The following is a 24,770-nucleotide window of genomic DNA, read 5'->3' as shown; positions in this document are numbered from 1 at the left end:
TTTGAATAGAGGCTGCAGAATCTCGGTAATTCATTAGAAGCATAATTTCCTGAGCATTCATATTTTATCTTTCGTTTTAAATCAATGATTTTTTTGACAATTCGTCGCTTGAATAAAATTTAGTAATGAGGTTATGTATTAAATGTAACTCATAATATTAGGCTTTAAATTTTAAGGAACTCGATTACTGCAAAGAAATTGTTGTTATTTGCGTGTGGGAAGAAATGCTTTCGTGAAGAACTCTGTAAGAGAAAATAGCCCGCATTTGTATCAGAAGTAAAGAAAACCGTAAAATCTTTATACAGCCAGCTCATTCATTCACCAGGAATAAAACTGAAGAAATCTGTCAATGGCTCGAGGTCTTCTAAAAGACTAACCTTTTTAAAAATTAAACTTCTAAAAGTCGAAATTTTGGATTGAATTTAAATAACTTACTTCCAATAGATACATTCAAATTTTTACAAATATCTATATTCTCAAAGATTTTGCGTGTTGCGATTTTGGGTTGAATATACATTGTTTGAACTATAATAACTTTGTTGAGACTAACTTTGTAACTACAATAACAAGAACGCGTTGCCACAAACACAAAAATTGTTCGTTGCCACAAAAAATAAAAACTTTGAGAACATAAAATAGTTGCCACACCATGAAAACGAAAGTATACATGACGTCATTCGATTAATCTACGTCGCTTCCGGTTGTCACGTGATCCTAGATGACGGTGACCCCACCCCTTTTCTGTGACGTCACTTCCGCCGGCCGGTTTAAAATAACTTTGTTGAGACATTCGGTTTTTTTTTTTTTTTTTAAGCAGGAGACGTGAAAATAGTGTAATCCCCTAGCCAGGACTCAATCCTGGATCTCTTGAATTACACCACGAAGGCATACGGAAAGAAGGAGGGAGAAAATATCTTATATACTCCCCCCTTTTTAAAGGGCGACTGGGGATTAGGGCACCCAGTCGTCAAATTCTGGTGTTGAAGAATTATCGTCTGCTACCTTTTATTTCGCGCGCTACTTGTAGAGTAATTAGGTTTGTTTGAAACTGGAGATGTGAGAAATGTGCAGTGCCCTCGCCGGATCTCGAACCCCGGACCTCTCGAATACGCGTCGAAGGTACTTCCATTTACACGACGAAGGCATGCGGAAAGAAAGGAGAAAATACCTTATAACTTTTAAATTCCGAATTAATGAAATTGAATGTTGCGTTTTAAAACTGAGAAATTAAATGTCTCAAACATCTAATGTGATCTATAATCCTGTTGTTCCCGGAAAACACATTTCTAAACCTTTGCTTGCAGAGAATTATAAAACTCCTTCCCTTTCCGAGTCGAAGTTTCAAACCCCCAAACTATGCTATATTCGGAAAGACTTTTAAACAATCTCAAAATGCGATTTACATTAAAAGTTATTATCACTAATTACCTCATGAATAGGCTGGGATTTCATGTATGAAAGATTTCCCATTTTCCTAAGAGTTAATTAATCGTCTTTCTTTTTGTGTGTTAGAGAACACGGGGTTTATAACAATGCCGTAAAATTTGCATGTGTTTTCCAAATTCAGACAGCTTAAACATGCAATTAATATGCATTAGAATGCTGTAAAGCGATCAGAATTTGCAAGAGAAGGTTCGGAGAAGTGGTAAATTATAGTATAACAGTGACATTATTTTAAAGAAAAAGAGCTTAAACGTGTTTCGAAGGAATTTAAAAAGCTTTTACTTCAGTTTACCATAACAAAAGGCGCTTTCTTTTAAAACAAATCATAAAAAACAGGCTTTATTCTCATCATCTTTGTTATTATTGTCTGCTCATTTTTTGTCACATATAAATAAAACAATTAGTAATCGCTTTGTTTTTACTTCCTTGTACGAAGCAAAGGATGTATTATAATCGCGAAAAATTTCGGATACCATATTTGAACGCAAATATCCATTCTGACTGCTCTCGAGTCCATTTGAACGATTGTTTTGCTTGATATCTGATCGTACGGACAGAAAAAATTACTCTTTTTTCCAAACCGAATTGGAAATGGATTCAGAAAGGATTTTTATGTGACGTCTATACCTATGTATGTACGTATGAATGTAGCTCGCATAAGTCAAAAATGAGTGTCCGTTCAACCCTGAAATTTTATACATGGGATTGCCATAAAATGTAGTTGTGCACCTCTCCTTTTGGTTGCAATCGGCCGTTCAAAACATATGTATACGTAAGATAAAAAATGTAAATCAACTTTATTATTTAATTTAATAATAGCTTCTTAATTCCTCATTTTTAATTTGGTTATTTCCTCTTTATTCTAAAAATAATTATAGCATTTCTGGACTGCATCATTTCTAGATAAATCTATGCCAAAGCTTGCGTAACGCTGGTGACGTACTTATTTCGAAACCTTTTAAGGTGTTTCTCCCACCTTCTTAGCGCAGCGTTGTGGTGTAGTGGTCTGCACGCTGGGCGCGTAGTCCAGAGGTCCGAGGTTCGATTCCCGCCGAAGGCGTTGCTCATTCTTCATCTCTCCTGTTTCCAAAATACCTAACGTCTCTACAGTAGTGCCCGACCTAAAAGGGTGATGGATGATGATTCTCCACAGCCAGGATTTGTCGATTAGGTCCCCTAAAAACCCCAGTCGCCCTTTAAAAAGGGGAGTATGTAAGATATTTCTTCCGCCTTCTTAGCGTGCCTTCACGGTGTAGTTGTCTGTATGCTGGGCGCTCCGTGGTTCGATTCCCGGCGAAGACGTTGCTCATTCTTGATCACTCCTTTAAAAAATACCTAATGTCTCTACAACCTAAACTCTGTTTTTCAATGCTGCTCATAAAGTCTCCTTTTTTTCTTTCATTTGGTTCAGTCGTCATTTCAGAATCAATTCTTGTTCCTTTATCAATAAATCGTTTAATTTCTTCAAAATTAAAATCACTTTAATTACTTCTTCATTATCATTGCTTTCACTATCGACTTGTGTTACAAGATCATCCAAGGCATCATTCGCCATTTCTCGATTAATCATTTGACTTCCTATAGTTCGACCGTCTCAAGCGCAACCCTGGTTGGCATTCTGCCAAAACACATAGAATCGTCCAAAAGGGGCGGTATTACTTGCTGCGATGTGAAAGGTCCTCTCTTCTCCGGAAAGAGCTATACTGGAGGGAAAGAAAGTCCCCATCCTTCCACCCTTTATTCATCAATTTTGAGAATAATACGGTCCTAATGGCGCATGCGTGTTTGCTCTCATGGTCGCGGATGAGGCGGTCGAACTTTATTCATCCATACATAAAGCTCCTTTGCAGCCAATTTTTATGCTATTTGTACGAATGTACCCGAGTCACTCCTGCCCGGAGCTTATCTTGCATTGGTTGCTTGAGGAGCCAGCTGCTCTCCTGTCCTGGAGTTGTTCTTCGGAGTTCCACGAGTCCACGATCCATGGGTTCCTAAACCTTGTCTCATTTTCCAACCGATGGGATATACCACAAACAAACAACCAAACACGATTTCTTGGCTTTATATCCCATCGGAGGGAATTGTTTAAATCTGTCGGTAATTTATGGTTAAAAATGATCATCAAGCATTTAGTGTTCAGGAATAAACGCTGTAACGGTATGAATGTTATTCTAACGTAAGGTAAATCAAAATACTACGTGTAAGCCAGCGGTCGCGAACCTATGACCCGCGGGTTATACACTGACTCACAGAGGCCTTTTAAATGAACCACAAGTTGGTTTTTATAAATTTATATTTTATCATAAAAAGTGGACAGACAATTGAAAATATTAAAAAATTAAAATATAAATATCTTATGTCGAATTTATTTTTAAAATATTTCCAAATAGACGTCGGCCGACTGATTTTTTATCATGTATCACTCAACTCTGAAGCCGCAAATATCTCGTCTCCTTCGATGATTCATTACAGGTTACGTGCCTATAATTTTTAATGAGCAGGTGTCTGATTCGGTGTATTTAACATTCGTATCAACGGATGCTACAAATGTACAGCGATTATTGTAGGAAAATTTCGCGCAGGTAAGAATAATTATTTTCCGATTTCTTATGCTTGTATAAATTGTATCTAAACTATTCTAGCAATCTTTTCTCCCCAAAATAAAACTCTAATATTTTAGAGAATGTTTCACTGGACTGGCTTTTTCTTTATCAGAAACCATGATATTCCTTAGCGAAAAGGAATCAAATATACTGACATTAAATCAAGGACAATGTTTTAAAAATAATAATTATTACTTGGCTGATAAGCTTCTAATGACGTTGATTTTGGTGTGGTGTGGTGGTGTATTTAATTATGGCAAAGCACACTTGGGCTATATGCCTAAGGGAAGGGATGCCTTCGTGGAGGACTTTCTAAGGGAAACTGGCTCGTATACACGTTACACATGAGGAAAACCACGAAAACCCCATGCAGCCAGCCCGTTCGCGGGATTCGAACCTCGGACCGAACTACCAGTGTTCAGCGACTTTTACCGCTCGGCGGCTGGTGGGCTGACGTTGATTTTTCATTTTAATTATATTGTAGAGACATTAGGTAACTTGGAAGGCGGAAAGATGAAAAATCGGCAACCGCCTTCTTCGGGAACCTAACTCCGGATCCCTAGAATACGCGCCCAGTGTGCAGACCACCACAGCACGGAGGCATGCCAAGAAGGTGGGAGAAATACCTTATATACTCCCCCTTTTAAACAGCGACTGGCGTTTTTAGGGAAACCAGTCGCCAAAGTCGCAAATTTGCGAAATATCGCACGATCTGGCAAGACTGCATGTATTTCCCGTTAATAGTCAAAGTGTTAAAGCCTTGGTGCACTTAGACAAAGAAAGTTTTCCTCGCTTTCATAAGAAAGCCACGTTGAAGAACTTAATTACTTTAACCCCACAGGTTAAGCACATGTAATATATTTTTAATTCATTATTTGCAGAGGGGCATGCTTTATTTCCCTCTTTTGTCGAAAATAAAATTTATTACACCGTCTGTAATCAATAATAAAATAAAATCATTGTTATTCACATCGAGGTTTGAAAATTGATTGTCAGTACAACAAGGATATCTAAAATTTATTACTCTGCTCTTGAAAGGAATTTCCTGGAAAGTACCTTAATATAAATTGCTTTTTACGCAAAAATATGACAGCTTTCTTGAAACCATTTCACTATCATCGCGTACTCTTTCTTATCATATCTAATAACGCTGTTAGAATTTAATGCATCAAATTTCTCCTGTCAAATAAAGTCAAAATCTGGAGTCATTTTTCAAATTCTTAAAGCTTGAGGCACTCAAATTTCATTTTGGATCATTACTAAAAAGCTTTCCGTCTAATAATTGGAATCTTTGCTTTCTATTTTTATCACAAAACTCTTTTAAATTAAAAAAAAAATTAATGGGAATTGTTTAAAAGCTTTTTTGCATTTTTATTCAAAAAATTAACTTACAAAAGAAATATATTAATACCAGGAAATTGTGATCAATTTTTAATGCAAGTTTTTTCATCAGAAAATTAAATGAAGTGTAATCTTACTATGAAGCCTCTTAGAAATCTAATGTTTTTAAAAGCACATAGTTGCAGCAAATCGGGCTTAATAATTTTAATTGCCGGCTTAACAGCAATTGCTAATTAATTTTTACTTATTTCTTCAGGAAGCCTCAAAGAGATTGTAGTCTTATTGCACTAGAATAAGTTCTTAACTAAAATTTCGAGACAGCATTATAAAAAGGATCATAATTTACTCTGTTGTGATTACAAATTTTTAAAAGGCAACAGCTAAAATATTTAGAAGCACATGTTGATCAGCAATACAAGCCTGTGATAGAGAACCATTTTAGAACACCTTTATTTGTTCTTAAAATCATTCTGAGTGTTGAATTTAAAAATCTCTCTAGAAATTACGCATTTATACCATTTTCCCCCTCAAACTTGAATTTTATTACGTACTATGTACGCAAATATTTTGTATATAATATGCCTCTAATTAAATGTAATTTGTGTCAAAGCTTCAAACAGACGTGTAAATGACTTATCGCTATGTTTAAGATGAAACAGAACGTAAGAAAAGTGTGAAATGCCCTTTTATTTAAAACTAAGTAAGCTGAACAAAAGGCACAAATGGTGCTTACAAATCAGCCAACATTTATGGCGTCAATTCAAAAGCAAAGTTTAAATTTCCAATTAAATCTAAGTATTTATTAGCCAAAGGCTACGTAGAGATATTTAAACGTGGAAATTGAGGCTCTTAAGCCTACACCGCAACGGCAGCACTATCGAGAAGAATAAAGGAGCACCGAAGAAAAGGGCGCTTATCTTAGAATAACAACTAGTAATGTAACCTTTATCAGCTAGAACACGCTTTGACGTAGTTCACTTTTCTACTAAGAGTTCAAAATGTAAACTAATGGTGGCCTCGTTAGGCTTAACGCCTCTTAAACTTTTAAATTGCTGATAATTTTACAACAACTGCCTGCAGATTGAGTAAAAGCATAAAAGCCTTAACCGAAACGTAAGAAGAACATAATTCAGTCACTTTTAAATAAAAAAATGCAATATTTACTAACATATAAGAATAAAAATACCGAGCTCACCGTATAAGGTATTTCTTCCGCCTTCTTAACATGCATTCGTAGTGTAGTGGTCAGCACGCTGGGCGCGTATTCCAGAGGTCTGTGGTTCTATTCCCGGCGAAGGCGTTGCTTATTTTTCAATCTCTCTTGCTTTAAAAAAATATCTAATGTCTCTACAGTGGCGCCCGAACCAAAAGGGTGGTGTATGATGATTCTCAACACACAGGACTTGGCAATTGTGCCACCTAAAAACCCCAGTCGTCCTTTAAAAGGGGGAGAATATAAAGTATTTCTCCCGCTTTCGTAGTGTAGTGGTCAGCACGCTTGGCGCGTATTCTAGAGGTCCGTGTTTCGATTCCTGGCGAAGGAGTTGCTCACACATGATGTCTAAGAAATGGAGAAATATCTTTTTGTAAAACTTTTTTGAGTCGTTTTCTTTCTGTGGAGTACGCTATGATAATTCCATCGCTCATATTTACTCCGCCCATTTTTTTATTATAATCAATCACTAGCTTCGGTTTCTTTATTATTTTTCTTTTCTCTGTTTCTATTACGTTGCTTAGACTGATTTATACGCGCGTTGCTTACACTGCTTTACACGCAGGACGAGTATACTCGTCAATCACAGTTAACTGGTTAAATAGGCTTTAAGTAGGCTGTAAAAGTTTTTCTCACACTATTAAAATGCCAGATTTTTTCGCTTTTTAAATATACACAAGTGTATAAATGTTTCCATGTTCTTCTAAATGCATGTTTATATAAAATTCCTATTCATCCTGGACCATCTCTTATTAAACTTAAAAGAGGCCTTTTGGGCGATCCTTAAAATCTTGTCCGTTTCAGTCCATCCCCATTTTTCTCTCTCTTTTTTTTTTTTTTTTTTCACTTTCACTCTTTTTTTCTCCCTTTCTTTTTCTTCTTCTCCCTTTTTTTAAAATTTCATTTTAATAAAGAAAGATATTAATATATGGTATGTAATTTAATCAGTAAAATTTTTGGAAAAGGTAATTTAGAAAAAGAAGCTTTTAAAGAGTTGGCATTTTATTTCTAATTGCAGAGCAGATGCATAAAACTCGTAAAATAATATTCAAAATTCTAAAATGTCTCATTGGTGTATTAATTAGGAATCTGAAAAATCAGGAAATTAGAAATTATTAGGAAATCAAAAATTATTGCTGAATAATTAGGAATCTGAAAGAAGTTTTATTTGTTTGCTTTTATACTCTATTTTAGTTATTTTGTGAACTCTCACTTCATAACATTTACAAATATAGCGCTGACTCTTCTCAAATAATCATTATTTATCACTATTATTATTTACGCGTTCGCGCTAAAGCACTGCACGAAAGGGAAGGTTGCCTTCGTGGAGGACTTTCTAGGAGAAACTGGCTCGGTATTAGCATGTTAGACATGAGGGAAAACACGAAAATGCCCATGCAGCCAGCCTGTTCGCGGGATTCGAACGTCAGACCGAACTAGCAGTGTCCAGGGAATTTACCGCTTGGCCGCTGATGAGACTAATAATCATTATTTGGAGTGTTATTTTAACTTAACATACCGTCAGAGGACATCATTTGATAAAATCCAACAAAAAATCCTCGATATAGAATAAGAAATCCACTTTATAGAAATAAACCTGGTGAATCTCTTTCTTTAAAGGAAAAATTAATAAAATAACCAAGTTTACATAAGCACACTCACTGATCGTAACCATTTATTCTTTTCTTTTTTATTAAGGGGAGTCATACACCTTAAACCCTTCATGATCTTCGAATATGTGACTGTTGCAAGAATTGGAATATTTTATTTATTTTAAAAGAAATTACTTCCAATCTTTTACAGTTGACTACATAATATAGCTGCTTTGGAAACTAATAACCAGAAAGTTTGTGTTGCCACAAATATTTTTGTAATTAATCCTCTTTGTGACAAAATATTTCGCCATGTCTCCACCTTGCACGCATGATATTTTAAAAATGGCTAATGGTACATACTCGAAATTGGATGGAATTCTTTATATGGGCACTATTTTCTAACTGAACCAAATATATGATAAATATTTTAATACTGAAAAATTTTATGGACGAAAACATTACAAATTTTTTTAATAAAATACATTTTATAAATGGAACTCAAAATAAAATAAAAATTTCACATAAAATTTTTAGAATTTTAGGTTCACAGTAGTTTCCAAATGTTATAAAAGCTATATATTAAATATGGAATTAAATTATGAAACAGAATGTTTTAAACCGTGCGCGCAAGTTGGAAACATGAAGAAATATGTTGTCACAAAGCGGATTAAATTATAAAAATATTTGTGGCAACACAAACTTTCTGATCACTATTTCAAAAAGCAGCTATATTATGTAGTCAGCTGTAAAAAGTTGGTAGTAATTGCTTTTAAAATAAATAAGTTATCCCAATTCCTACAACAGTCACCTATTCGAAGATCTTATGGGTTTTAAGGTGTATGAGTCCCCATAAGAAAGAAGAAAAATGCAAGTAGGGAACGCTTAAAAAATTACTTTCTAAAAGGCTAATAATTAGATAAAGTAGAATAAATCTCTAATTAAAATTTAAAAAATGTCTTTAATTACAACACTGCTTTTTTTCCGATTCTGGAGCAATTTACACCGCTGGTGGAAACATTACCACAGTAAAAATTTATTTTATTCTCATTTTTTTACATACCCGAAATTTTTTAAAATTTAAATCACTTTTTTAAGACCCAAATAATTTAATTAATGCTGTCGGAACACTTGTCGTAGAATTTAGGGCAATTACATATACTTTTTAATTTCGAGGATAGTTCTTGAAATTTATTCGATTGAGTATGAAGGAAATAATTCTTTTATTCATAAGTAATTAATTATTCTTTTATTGAGAGTTCATTTATTAAGCAATTTAATGAAAATTGTGGGTGGTTTACTGATTTGGTGCCGAAATTTAACGATGTTATTTCTTTAATCTGCATAGAAGAAATGCATAATTATGCAATTAGAAAAATCTCACATCCCAAATCTTTTGCTAGGGGGTTACTTTATATTCTTTCTTATGCTGGAGGTGTCTTTAAAAACTCATTTTAGTTTTACAGAAGTATATAAACTACTAATTAATTGTAAATCATAAACTACTAATTGTAAATCTTACTTTTAATTGCAAATATATAGCAGTGTGAAATCAATGTTTTTTCAGCAACGAATAGTTACCGGCAGATTTGCTGCTATTTGCCAATTGCGTATTTATGCAGATTCATCTGTCTACGGAGTTTATCAAATAATAGGCTTTTCTGTAGCAAAAGCAACAAATTTTACTCATACTGCTTTTATATACATTTTCATTTTCTATTTAAAATATTTAAAAGAATAATCCCTAATTTCTATTATAAAAATAACAATGCCATTTGAAATTCCAAAAATGTCGTTATCTTTAATTAAATTAACTACAAATTTAATTAAATTAATTAGTTTTAATTAAATTTCAAAAAATTACAAATCGTTAGCTTTCTTTAAACCGAAAATATTAGGTTACTAGTAAACACTTTTTTGCGTGAGGGAGAAAAATCCATTATATGCTTATCTTATAATTTAATAATAAGCATTTATTCTTTTTTTCTGCCTTTATCAAACCTATAAAATTACCGAAATGAAATTAATCACAGACATTTTGTCAGGCACATTAGTTAATGTTTTTTCAAGGATTGCATTTGTATAGTTAATTTCATTTAAAACGATGATCTTTCATTTAAGGACGTATCATTTATTGTTTTGGCCTAGCAGTGGCCAAGCAATAAAGTCGCTGAACACTGGTTCCTGGCCTTTAATCCAGGCGGACGGCTGGCTGCATGAGCGTTTCGGCGATTTTCCCTATGTGTAACGTGTATACGAGCCAGTTTCTCTTAGAAAGTCCTCCCCGAAGGCATCCCTCCCCTTAAGCAGATAGCCCTCATGCTTAATTCGTGTAACATACGTAATTCAGTTTCTTTGTACACGTGTATAAGCTCAGGGTATTTCAGGCATTTCAAAACGCTAACTGAAGCATAATCCTTTCAGCGACTGGTATTAAAATATGTTAACTTATACCTCTCAACTATATAAACTTTACAGTTGATCAGAAAAATTAGTTTATGACAGACTAGCTTTACCCGCGGCTTCGCTCGCGTTGATATCCTTAAATAAGTTTCAACTCCGCGTAAAATTTCTGTAAATGCTGCCCTTCTTCAATACCTATAGGCCGCGGATATTTTGTATTTACGCTTGACCAAAGGGTTATTTTTAGAAATAAAGAACATTCCAGGGCCTTAAAATGATAAAACAATAGTTTTTATCGCACACAGTAAAATGTAAAAAATATAAAATGTAAATGCAATTTTTCGAGCAACAATAACAGAAATATATAACACGAATGAATAGATCTTTAAAAAAATACGAAACAAATCATTAAATATATCACAAAAGTCGGAATGTTAATAATAGTTTCAAGTCGGTAAATTAATTAGAAGTTACTGATTTTAAAATGATTTTCCACGTGTAAATTCGTGAACTTTGACCTTTTTGCCAACCCAACGGTCGACCGGATACCAGTTCTCCTCACCTCTCCGTCGCTTTCGAATGGCAGCCTGTCAATAAAGAGTTAACAATAGCAAGCGGATTATTGTTTCATCTGTGATTAAACTGGAAATAATTAAGCGACAAAAAAAGTTACACCAACGTTGTGTTCCTATCATTCAGAGAGCGACACAAATTTCTAAATTTCGAGAAATTTGGATAATTAGATCAGAAGTGATAATTTTTATCACCAATTTATTGGACCCACAAAGGAAGACCTAAGAAAAAATCCCTAATGTCACTATTGAGTTGCATTCAAATTATGTTTTTAGAGTTTTTAATTAATATTTCAGCTGATTAAAGTCGTAAGAAGATCAGAATGATATCGATAGATTCCGATGAATTTTTGGATCAGGGGATATGTGTCCTGAAATTCAACTAACTGCTGTTCCATAGATATTTGTGAAATTATAAATTGGCGCGTAGCCAAATTCCTTTAATAGGGAAAAACCGAACAAAGTAAGTGAAAAATGTAGGGGAAAAGTAGTTTTTAATTAATATCTCGGCTAATTAAAGTCATACGAAGACATTTTATAGCCTATAACCTTTTCTAATATATCAAAAATGTTTTTTGAAAATTTCATGAGGATCGGTTAAGTAATTAAAGCGTGAAAGCGTAACAAACAAATAAACAAACTCACATTCGCATTTATAATATTAGTAAGGATGATTTATGATGATAATTATTTTCATGAATACACAAAATTAAAATTTTTTATCGTCCATTTAAAGCAAAATGTTCAATTACCAGGAAATTAAATAATGGGGAGTTGGTTATGGAGTTTCAGTTATAAGAAATAGGGATTTTTTCGCCGTTGCATAATGGCGAAAAAATCCCTGACCTGTATCACTCTTCCCCATTTTCAAAGGAATAAATTTTATACATTTTGGGGGAATATGTATAAAGAAGAACATTTCAGATATTTTTTCTTAATTTAATTAATTATTTATAGTATAATAAAACCTGACAATTCAGTTTAAAACTTCATAATAGTACCTTAATTTAATTACTATCTAATATTAAAATATTTAAGAGGTTTTATAAAATTATAATATTTTTTTAAATTATGTAAAACAGTTTCGATTATTGAAAGTCTTTCAGTAAATGTGGTCTAAAATAGTATTTACATTAACACTGAGCAAAACTACTTTCAACAGACGGAAAGTTGAGGAGAAGCTTACTAAATACGATTTTTCATTCTTCCTGAATTTTTAGAGAAATACTAATCTTCAATCATTATTTTTCAAGTTCATAGTATTACGAATTCTTAGAATTTCTATCTTTATTTGTTTATTTATTGACGCGAGATATCATGTAAATTTTTGAGTAATTGAACAATTTTGGTTATGATGAATACATGAAATATTATTTTTATCACTTTAAATTTATTATTATTTAGAAGTTAATAGATAAATCTATTCATATTTGAAAGAACTTTTCCCAAAATTGAAGAACTTATATGTTACAGAAAGCTCTTGTCAATCGCTACTTTCTCTACTGTTTCAGGAACTCCAGAAGAGCAAGCAGCTCGAAGAGTCCATGCGGAAACTGGACATAGAAATGCGGCGAACGGACGAATTGCTGTACCAAATGATTCCGAAACAGGTTGCCGATCGTCTGAGGAAGGGAGAAGCAGCTGTTGAAACATGCCAGGTTGCTTTTATTCTGTGTGCCATTTTATTTATTTTAATTAAGAATAGACCTAGATCTGATTTCTCCTCTATGGCGGAAATAAGAAATTATAACGTTATTTGCCAGAGATAATGACAGTATAATTGAAATGTAATCAAAATGGAAGCAGAAGACTACCATGGATGATTTGAACCATAACTACAGTTCGTTTGAATGACAATGATTTAACTGATCGATGACTTGCATTATACTAGACTTGATTTTAATGATGCTAAATTGATTGATTGATGATTTGAATGATACTAGATTGATTGATCAATGATTTAAATGATACAAGACTGATTGATCGATGATCTGAATGATACTAAAGTTGATATGAATGATACTAGATTTTTAAAAGTTACTTATTAGGCCTATAAGGAACCGAAATGTTTAGACTCCATAAAAAAAATTGATACGCATTCTGTCCCCAGGGCTGAACAAGCTGGCTGAATGGTGTTTCGTGTTTTTGCCATGCATAACATAAATAGCAGCTAATTTTCTTAAGAAAATATGGTCACTAAGATGTCCTAAAATAAGCAGCTTTACTTTTTTATACTTACAATCGAATCTAAACAAAAATCTTTTGAAATGTAGAATCTTAGCTTCGAATAGTATTAATTTGAGGGTAACTGGAGTTTTCAGTAAAAGTGAAAATGAGAGGTTGATTCAGTATATGAGAGAAATTGATTCAATCGCATTAATTTTAAAACTGAGAACTGCCGATAAAATAAATTCATTAAATATAATTAGCAAGGCTTAAAACTACACTCATGTCCATAAATTAAGGATAATGCAAAATCAGGCAAAGGCAGAGTTAGAAGCAAAACAAATTTGACTTATTTGTAAAGCTTATTTATTAAACAAAAGGTAAACAGCAAAAAAAGATGCTATATGTTAGATATTATTAAAACCATTAGCGATTTTTTCTCCCTGGAGCAAATTACAAAAAAAGACCAAACTTACATGGTTGGTATGATTGTTAATACATTGTATGTCTCCCAGACGATGCAATACAGTCCGTACAACGCCTAGGCATGCTGAGTGTCAAATTATCGATCTGATCTTGGGGGATATTACACCACTCAAAAAGCAATGCTCTCCGAAGTTCTGGTAGACATGTAGGAGGAGGTTGACGGACTGCAACTCGTCGGCCAAGCATGTCCCACACGTGCCCTACTGGATTTAAGTCCGGTGAGAATGTTGGCCAGTCCATCCGGGTGATATCCTCCGATTGAAGGCATTCGCTTACGATGTTTGCACGGTGAGGACGGGCGTTGTCATCCATAAACACAAATTGTGCGCCCATGGCGCCTCAAAACAAACTTACATATTGTTCCAGAATGACGTCCCGATAGATTTGGCTTGTCATGGTTCCAATTTGAACATGCAGGTCAGTTCTGGAACCCAGAATAATTCCACCCCAAACGAGCACTCCTGCACCACTGTAACGGTGTCGTTCAATGATGTTTTCTTGCTTGTAAGGGAACCTCGAGCTCTCCATATGAAAGTCCGGCGCGATTCAGATGCAAGCTAAACCTGGACTCGTCGGAAAACATCACGCAAGCCCACTGTTGCGGTGTCCAGAATCCATGCTCTCTACTGAAGGCTAACCGCAGGCGACAGTGAGTTGCAGTAAGTGGAAAGCATCTGACAGGTCTACGAGCATATAGACCAATCTGCCCTAAGCGTCTATACACGGTCTGCCTTGAAATTGTCGTACTAGTGGCTGACGAGACAGGTCTGAGACTGTGCTCCGCCTGTTTCTTTTGGCTGTAACTGCCAAATACTAGTCCGCATTCAGCGTTGTAACTCTGGGGCGACCTTTGCTGTAACGTCTACTCACATTACCATCATCTTGGAATCGTCGCCAAAGCCTGGAAATGACACTCTGGGCAATTTCAAGTTCGCCTGATACTTCCAGTTGGGTACGCCCACATTCCAGGCGGCCGATAATTACACCGCGTAAAAAATCATCCAAATGCGTCTTTTGTGTCATAACTATTCGGTTATTTCATTGAAATGCTTATAAAGCGCCGGCGAACAATTTTACTTCTTTGACTGTATTCCTTATATATCACTCTCTTACACTTTCGTCATTGTGATGTACCATCGGTGTCGTCTGGTTACTTCCTGAAATTTGCATGTGATTCTTGAAGATGTGTGTAGTGATTTTACAGGTGATATATTTATTTTAGAGTTCGATTTCCGCATGACTCCGAATTATCCTTAATTTAAGGACATGAGTGTATTTTCTACATAGCGTAACTGGCATGCAGCGATTTTCGTAACTGGCATGCAGCGAGATTAAGCATTAATTTGGAAGAAGTTAATGTATCCTCCCCTGTGTATTGGGATTCACAATATTCGTCCCCTGTATCCTTTGTATAATGGTCAATACATTTAAATGCACATAGAAATTCTCAGGTTCGATTAGCAGTGAAGTGATGGCTTATTGTTCAAGATTCCTGTTCACAAGAAATCTAGTGACTATGCGCATTAATGTTGGACAGTGTCGATTCAAAACTTTGTTACACATAAAAATTGGTTCATGATCATTTAAAAAATATTGGGTTACAGTGAAAATGTAGGAGTTCTTATTAGTTATTTTATTTTAAACTATAAATTCTCTAGCAACATTTTTAGTAACTCTATCAACACAAATCTTAAACATTTGTATCTAAAAGTACACCAAGATATGTGACATATTTAAGCATAATTCGATGAGGGTGTTTTTTTTTTTTCACATGGCGAGTGTCTGTCTGAGAAATATCTTAGAAAACTCTATATTTACTTCATACGCACTCTAAACTATCTCGATCAGCCAATTTCATAATCTAGATAAAATTACTAGTTTTACGTAAATTTAGTCAATTCTGTGTTGGGAGCCGTTCTCTTAATTAGATGTTATTAAGGGGGCTCATACCCCTTAAACCTCTTATGATCTTCGAATATGGGACTTTTGCAAGAATTGGGATATTTTATTTATTTTAAAATTATTTCCACCTTTTTACAGCTGACTACATAATATAGCTGCTTTGGAAACTAGTAACCAGAAAGTTTGTGTTGCCACAAATATTTTTGTAATTTAATCCGTTTTGGAACAAAATGTTTCGTCATATTTCCACCTCGCGCGCATGATATTTTAAAAATGGCTAATGGTACATACTTGAAATTGGACGGAATTCTTTATATAGGCACTATCTTCTAACTGAACCAAAAATATGATGAATATTTCAATACAAAAAAATTTTATGCATGAAAACATTACAGATTTTTTTAATAAAATACATTTTATAAACTCAACACCAAATAAAATAAAAATTTAAACATGAAATTCTTAATTTTTGGTTCACAGTAGTTTCCAAATGTTACAAATGCTGGTATTAAATATGGAATTAAATTATGCAACAGAATGTTTTAAACTGCGCGCGCAAGGTGGAAACACGACGAAAAATTTTGTCACAAAGCGGATTAAATTATAAAAATATTTGTGGCAACATAAACTTTCTGATTACTATTTTAGAAAGCAGCTATATTATGTAGTCAGTTGTAAAAGGTTGTAATAATTGCTTTTAAAATAAGTAAGTTATCCCCGTTCTTGCAACAGTCACATATTTGAAGATCTTATGAGTTTGAAGGTGTATGAGTCCCCTTAAAGGTTATAATAGAAAATATAGGTTCTCTTAAGAGATTCAACTTTGATCAAAAGTTATTTTACTTGACATCAATTTACAAACAAAGCAAGAAAATTTTTAAAAATGAATTATTTGAAAGCCATCGAAGGTGTTATTCAACTTTAGCCCTTAGTCTTCCTCTGAGTGTTTTACAAACAAAAGAATTAATTTTAAATTCCTTGCATAACTTATCCCTTGTAATACTGCATACATTACTCAAACCTTGCAGGACACAGGGTGCCCCAAAAATATTGACCTCAGCTTTTATTAATTAAATATGATCATAGCCATATAATATAAATTGCAAATTTACGTAAAAACAGTACAGAATTTTATGAAACAAATTAAAATTTTCAAGGAATTAAATTTAAAGAAATACAAAACTTGCATTTTTTATGGCCCCCGTACAGAACAGTTCTCAGTTAGAAAAATGTGGTCCATATACTAATAAGGCCATGTACAAAATTTCAGCATTTTTCACAAAAAGCCGCAAATATTAGTTATTCATATTTAGGTTGTAGAGATAGTAGGCTATTTCGAAGCAGGAGACGTGAAAAATGTGCAATGACCCCTCTGGGACTCGAACCACGGACCTCTTGAATACGCGCCGAGTGTGCTGACCGCTACACCACGAAGGTATGCTATGGTTTGGTTTGGTTTGGTTTATTTAATTATGGCAAAGCACACTAGGGCTATCTGCCTAAGGGGAGGAATGCCTTCGTGGAGGACTTTCTAAAGGAAACTGGCTCGTATACACGTTACACATGGGGAAAACCACAAAAACGCCCATGCAGCCAGGCCGTTCGCGGGATTCGAACCTCGGACCGAACTACCAGTGTTCAGCGACTTTACCGCTCGGCCGCTAGTGGACCCACATGCTAAGGAGGTGGGAGAAATACCTTATATACTCTCCCCTTTTAAAGGCTCATTGGGGATTAGGGGACCCAATCGCCAAATCCCGGTGGTGGAAAATCATCATCCACCACCTTTTTTAGTTCGGGCGCCACTGTAGAGATATTAGGCTAGTTCGAAGCAGGAGACGTGAAAAATGTGCAATGCCCCCTCTGGGACTCGAACCACGGACCTCTTGAATACGCTCCGAGTGTGCTGACCACTACACCACGAATGCATGTTAAGGAAGTGGGAGAAATACATAATAAGGTAAATAATTAATTAAAATTATTGCAAGATTAAACTTTGCCTATATATATATATTTTCTCTATTACTATGTTATTTAGAAAATATATGTATAATGAATAAAATTAAAATTGAAGTTTGAAATTAGTTTACTTTTCCCTTTTTTTAAACTTCTTACACAGAAGGCAAAATTCTAAAATACTGCAATAATCGTATAAACAGTAATATCTTAGCTTTACAAGACATTACAATGGCTCCTAATAGTATGTTGAAATAAATTAGAAAATTTCTGTTGAGATGCAGTTTTAAAAAATAGGGTACAAGTATTGCATTATTTTTTTCGAAAATTAGCATAATTTTATCATAGGAATTTCGCAAAGCAATTTAAGTAGTATTTTACACAATAAATAATAACATTAGAATTTCGTCATAAATTACATTAGAGACCAATATAGATTCAGTAAAGATGTATTCGTCGATGTGTATTGATGCTCAGCTTATGCAGATTATACTGTAACGTGAAACTGTTTTGATTAGATTATAAGACATCCGTTTTAGATATCTCCTGACACTTCGAGTTAAACTGGAAATTTAATACCCAAAAAAGTCATGATGTTGGTAATTTACAACATATTGCAAGTGAAGTAAATTTCCAAAATTCTCACCTGGCTTTAAGTACCGAATCATTCACAGTTATTTGTTTGTATTAGAAAAAGCAGTTTGGAATAAAGAGTAGGCCTCATCCGTATGTCCCGTGCGATGAAAATGACGTCAGACTTATCATGGCCGCTACCATATGCGGACTTCTGGTTGGTTTTGTTCACATCCTAATCGGAGTTAGTTACTCATCAGTGAATGTTTGTAAGTGTCCTATTCTAATTTTAATACTTAACATAAATGATTTTCTACTTAGTATATAGAAACGTCCCAAAGATTGCAAATAACTGTTTCAAATTTAATAAAATTTAGGTACATGAAAATGTGTATATGCTAATTATGAGCCAAGTATACAAGAAACGAAAATCTGAAAGGTTTCATATTTTAAATTACGTCCAAAGGGGCGTTTTCTTAACATTTTGTGCATTACCTTTATTTATTAAATATCCTGTTCTTCGCACTAAGGTATCCGACCTCGTACAAAAGACGATTTTCGGTCAAAATTTCGATTTTTACTTTATTTCATTATGTTAAAGAATACATCGTTAGCTATCAAATACAAGTTTTTGCTTGTTGATAGGTTAATTAGAACTGAAGTTATAAGCATTTTTCTATAACGGAATAAACCGGAAGTTCTAATATTCTGGGCCGGAAGTGAGCGTTTAAATAGATATACCTATTTAGAAACCTTATCTACTTATCTATAATCGAGATTTTGTAAATTATAAACCTTCGTACTAAGTTTAGATATTTTGTAATACATTTTAAGAATCTAGCGATAATCAAAATCGTAAAAAACAACCTTATATTTAGCGTAGGTATAATGAAACACTCAATCGATTTCGAGGGCAGCTAAAGGTCCCTCCTCATCAGGAGAAAGAAATACATAGAAAGAAGAAAATAGGAATCACAGAAACATGTGGTGCTTATCAGCTCTGCACGTGGTTATAACTAGATTTTTAATCAGAGTTGCACTGGCCGCCTACTTTTACTGAGCCAGGCTGTCTGATCAAGCATAGAGAAATATTAGCGAAGTTAAAATAGGGAGCGAGGGGCAAATGCACATTACGCTCAAAATCTGAACTTCAAATAATGGAAAGCAACCACTGAACGGATTTTTATACCCTCTGGTAGTACCAAGTGCGAGGAGGTAACGCCATCTATCGGCAAAAATAATTGAATTAAGACAGTAGAATTTTAAAGGCATTAGGAAGGACTGGATTGGACTTCAAATCATTAACTAAACTTTCTAAATCTTTGTGAATGTGAAAAGCCTCAAGAAAATCCAATTCGCCTATGGAAGAAGCCTTTTGGATGATTTTTGCAGACCCAAAATCAAGATTATGGTTAAAAGTCCAGCTATGATACGCTATTGAAGACTTGTTAATTTCCCCTTTTTTGACATAAGATTCATGTTCCTTGATACGAAACTTCAACGCTCTTTTTGTTTGGCCAATATATCTTAAACCACACTGACATGATATACTATAAATTCCCCAAGAATTAAAGACAGAAACGCAATCTTTTAGAATCGAAGGGTGAATTTTATTAATAGGGGAGAAACCGACTTGAAAACTGAATTTCTGGAGAATCCGTGCAATTTTATAGCTAACAGAAGGATAAAATGGAAGCACGACAAGGTCATTGATATTATTTCTAACAGTGGAATGTCTTTTTTGATGGGAATCTGAAAATTTTTTGACGGCTTTATCAATAATCACGGGAGAAAATCCACGGTCAATCGCAACTGCTCTCAAATAATTAAGTTCATTGGTAAGCAAAGATTCAGAGGAACAAACTTTTAGCGCGCGGAAAACATAATAGTAAAAAGAAGCCATTTTTTGCTTAACAGGGTGGCATGACTTGGCATGGGGTGGTAAACAAACTGCAAAGGGTTTACGGTACACAGTGGTGCTAAAATCGGTTTCATTGCGGATTATAAGAATATCGAGGGAGGGAATTGTTGGATTCAATTTCAAGAGTGAATTGGATGGCTGGACCAATTGAATTCATAATAGATAGAATCTCGGATAAATCCTCTTTATAACCGTCAAAAAGTGCGAAAGTGTCGTCAACATACCGAATCCAAAGACGAAAAGATAATTTATCAAATAATTTCATCTCAAAATAGTGCATATAAATGTCAACAAGTACCGGACTGAGAGTTGTTCCGAAAGAAACGTTCATAAACTTTCGAACATATGTTTGGAGCAAATGTAAGTGTTGTGTTATTTAATGTTATTTAATGATGGATTTATAGTTTTGCTTGAAGCATTTCAAGGTTAGGTATGTATTCTGAATTTTACACTGAGCAGGGAATTCGAAAACTTGGATAAAGTGCAAAATCATGACTCTTGGCGGCATTCAAGTTTTACAAAAACCCAAAGAAAAAAATTACGCTTTATTCGAAAGAAAAAGTGCAAAGTGTGTGAAGAAAAAACAAGGTTTCAGTTACAAAGCAGGGCAATTTTAATTTTAAGGGATGCTTCTTTCCCCAAGAAATTGTTTTATGAAAACTTTAAACTTGTTTTCTGAAAAATGTGTTTTCTGTAAATATTGCCAATGGTAACAGCTATAACTCAAAATTTTATCCATAAAATTAAATGATACTTTCTATGCATGTTTCATATAATCAGATGCATGCTCTGAAGCGGAAGATTTTAGAAATATTAATTAGAAGTTGAATTGTTACTTTTTATTTTTAGATTTTGGATGCAGTAATAGGAAAATATACAGTAAATACTATACATTTTGACATATCCCTCAAGAATATATGAATATTTCTTAATTATTTTGCTTCATTGCATACAAAGCAAGTGTAAACATAAATACGTATTAAAAAAACTGCATATTTATATACACATTGTTCACCGTGGTTGTTGCCGTAAAGGCAAAATTTAAGCAAAAGTTATCCTTTTTTTCATTATTTTTCAAAATTAAAATTACTTAGCATTACGTTTTAAGCTGTTCTCATTCATTAATATGCTTATCTTCAAATTAATGTGTTTATAGTTAAAATAAAAACCATTTTTAAAAAAATGGTACCCGAACGAGGTCGGATACCTTACAATAAAATTCAGTTCAAGGGCAATATCGGAAAATAATTTTAAATTAAGCATATCTTTAGAATTTCCGATACATAGTCTCACGCGCTGGAGATAAAAACCGTTTTTCTGTACAACGTTGCCATCGCTCGCTCTGAAATCCTTGGGTTTGTTAAACAAAAATTCGTTAAAGTTTTACAAAACATGAAATTTGGAATAAAATAAATTCCAAATTTCAAATTTGGGCTTCCAAATACCCATATTTGCAGTAGGATTACGTCATTCAAAACTGGATGGCTCTAGGTACTGTCGTTTTATCACAATGCGAGAAACATACCTAAATTTATGCAAATTTTTCATTATTTAATTTCTTCAGATATAATACAGGGCGATAATATTTGATGGCAACGATTTGAAAAGTTGTAAGGTATATCTCCCGCCTTCCTAGCGTGCCTTCGTGGTGTAGTGGTTCTGCACGCTGGGTCGGTGTTCCAGAGGTCCGTGGTTCGATTACCGGCGAAGGCAGTTGCTAATTTTTAATCTTGCATGCTTCACAATGTGATACAGCCTTTTAAGGGTTTCGACGCCAAATATCAAAACGAAATTAACAGTCCTTCAGGGCAAATTGTCCCTTTGGGCTAATACATCTTCTAGTATACAAATAAATACTAGAAGATCAGTGGAAGTTTCAATTGTATTTTAGGAAAATTTTTTTTCTGAACCTGCGAACGTCAAGTCGGTGTAATTTTATTTAGCAACATGCTTCGTAGTCTCATCCGTACGCTGTATGGTGATCACGATAAGTTGGGACGTAACTTTGTTGATATTTCCTTGGCTTCATTTTTGTGACGTCATGTTTATTCTACCTATTCTAACCTCTTTGTATTAGAAAACAACTGCTGCTATTCTGATCTCACAAAATAAGAATTCTTTAATTATGAATCTTCTTTCGATAGCTATCATTCTTGCTTTGTAGAAACATTAGGTTATTTCGAAGCAGGAGACATGAAAAATGTGCAATGCACTCACCAGGACTCTAACCTCAGACCTCTCGAATACGCGCCGAGGATGCTGACCATTATACCACGAAGACATGCTAAAAAGGCCGGAGAAATATCTTATAGCGTTATCTGGAAAACTAAAAGCAACAGTGATTATACTTGATTAACTACGATTTTTTTATTAATATTAATAACTGCGGAAGGAATCAATGTTTCCGAAATGTTTTACGTGATTATGTTGTATAAGTTAAGGCTGAATCTTTAGCTATTTTCTTCGGATAGTTTCGATATTTCCTATTATAGCAATTAAGCCATCCAGTTGCTGTTTATTACCGCAGTCATATGATATGTCCACTGGTTCGATGGCCATGGTTCAAGTCATCTGTGGCTAATACAGGCTCAAAAACCATTTGAATAACCAAAGAAATAAATGATTCACAAATTATAAAGCTCGCTCCAAGAAAGAACTGTAACATAGTGAAATGCGAGTTTACAAATTTTATATTGGTTTATAAATTTCGCTTTACTGCGTACTTGAGTAATAGCGCTTAAGATAATAAAAAGCACAAGCACAATTATAGAATGATGCACTAGAACTATAAATTTATTGTTACATCAAAGAAATATTTTTAGCAATATGAATGTAAATTCATTTTTTGCAGTTCTTCGAAAGTGTAACCATCCTCTTCAGTGACGTGGTGACCTTCACCGAAATTTGTAGCCGCATCACTCCAATGCAGGTGGTGTCCATGCTGAACTCCATGTACAGCATCTTTGACCAATTGACTGAAAAACACAACGTCTACAAAGTAAGGAAAAGTTTTGAATATTCTAAGCAATTTAAGCGTGTAAAGGACAACGTTTTAAAAACAACGAAATTGTTTCATAAAGTATATAGTATTAACTTGAATCGCCGCCATGCAAAATAACCTAGCTGACATACTAAAATTATGTGAATATCTTTTTTCATAACAACTCGAGGGATAATACTAATGCAGAGGTTTTCAATTGGACTTCTATGTTCTTTGAAATCTTCGAACTATAACGCTCAAGATTCCAGCCGAGAACATGATATTAAAAAAATCTGTGCATATGGGAAAACTGCTAAGACATTGCACCATTAATTTAAGGAAATTATTTTACGAAACGCAAAAGTTTTTCCATGATTACATAGTGATTCTCGTCAGTATAAAAACTCATAAAACAGAAAAAAAAAGATTAATTTCAGAAATAGAAACTTTAATATAAATACTTGGATTTTCTTAAAAATTTCGCCAAGAACCCATTTTTCTATCCATATAAATTTCTGTTCAACTACACTCATATCCATAAATTAAGGATAATGCAAAATCAGGCAAAGGAAGAGTTAGAAGCAAAAAAAAAAAACAAATTTGACTTATTTGTAAAGCTTATTTATTAAACAAAAGGTAAAGAGCAAAGAAAGATGCTATATGTTTGATCTTATTGAAAAAATTAGCGATTTTTTCTCCCTGGAGCAAGTTACAAAAAAAAAAAAAAAAAAAAAAACCTATTTACAAAAAAAAATATTACATGGTTGGTATGATTGTTAATACATTGTATGTCTCCCAGACGATGCAATACAGTCCGTACAACGCCTAGGCATGCTGAGTATCAAGTTATCGATCTGATCTTGGGGGATATTACACCACTCAAAAAGCAATGCTCTCCGAAGTTCCGGTAGACATGTAGGAGGAGGTTGACGAGCTGCAACTCGTCGGCCAAGCATGTCCCTCACGTGCTCTACTGGATTCAAGTCCTGTGAGAATGCTGCCCAGTCCATACGAGACATATCCTCCGATTGAAGGCATTCGCTTACCATGTTTGCACGGTGAGGACGGGCGTTGTCATCCATAAACACAAATTGTGCGCCCATGGCGCCCCGAAACAAACGTACATGTTGTTCCAGAATGACGTCCCGATAGATTTGGCTTGTCATGGTTCCAATTTGAACATGCAGATCAGTTCTGGAACCCAGAATAATTCCACCCCAAACGAGCACTCCAACACCACTGTAACGGTGTCGTTCAATGAGGATTTCTTGGTGGTAACGGGTACCTGGAGCTCTCCATATGAAAGTTCGGCGAGAATCAGACTGCAAGCTAAACCTGGACTCGTCGGAAAACATCACGCAAGCCCACTGTTGCGGTGTCCACAATGCTTGCTCTCTACTCCAGGCTAACCGCAAGCGACAGTGAGTTGCAGTAAGTGGAAAGCATCTGACAGGTCTACGAGCATATAGACCAAGCTGCCCTAAGCGTCTGTACACGGTCTGCCTTGAAATTGTCGTACCAGTGGCTGAAGAGAGCTGACGAGACAGGTCTGAGACTGTGCTCCGCCTGTTTCTTTCGGCAGTAACTGCCAAATACCGGTCCTCATTCGGCGTTGTAAC

At 34.5% G+C, this 24,770-nt stretch overlaps 1 protein-coding gene across 1 annotated transcript in view; it reads left to right on the top strand.

Annotated features, from left to right (window-relative positions):
• The window catches only part of LOC118195736 (soluble guanylate cyclase 88E-like), a 323,641-nt gene that overhangs the window by 236,407 nt on the left and 62,464 nt on the right, over window positions 1–24,770 (top strand). Inside the window, exons 7-8 of the mRNA XM_085812164.1 lie at window positions 12,679–12,825; window positions 23,023–23,169. Of these exons, the coding sequence (XP_085668290.1) occupies window positions 12,679–12,825; window positions 23,023–23,169 (294 nt within the window). The remainder of the gene's footprint in view (window positions 1–12,678; window positions 12,826–23,022; window positions 23,170–24,770) is intronic.

This window comes from Stegodyphus dumicola, chromosome 2, assembly GCF_044657685.1.
Source record: "Stegodyphus dumicola isolate Sdum_Otavi_A_Nest chromosome 2, ASM4465768v1".
In the NCBI taxonomy this organism is placed as follows: Eukaryota; Metazoa; Arthropoda; class Arachnida; order Araneae; family Eresidae; genus Stegodyphus; species Stegodyphus dumicola.
The sequence above is the reverse complement of the archived record's forward strand: the minus strand, read 5'-3'. Positions and strand labels throughout refer to the sequence as shown.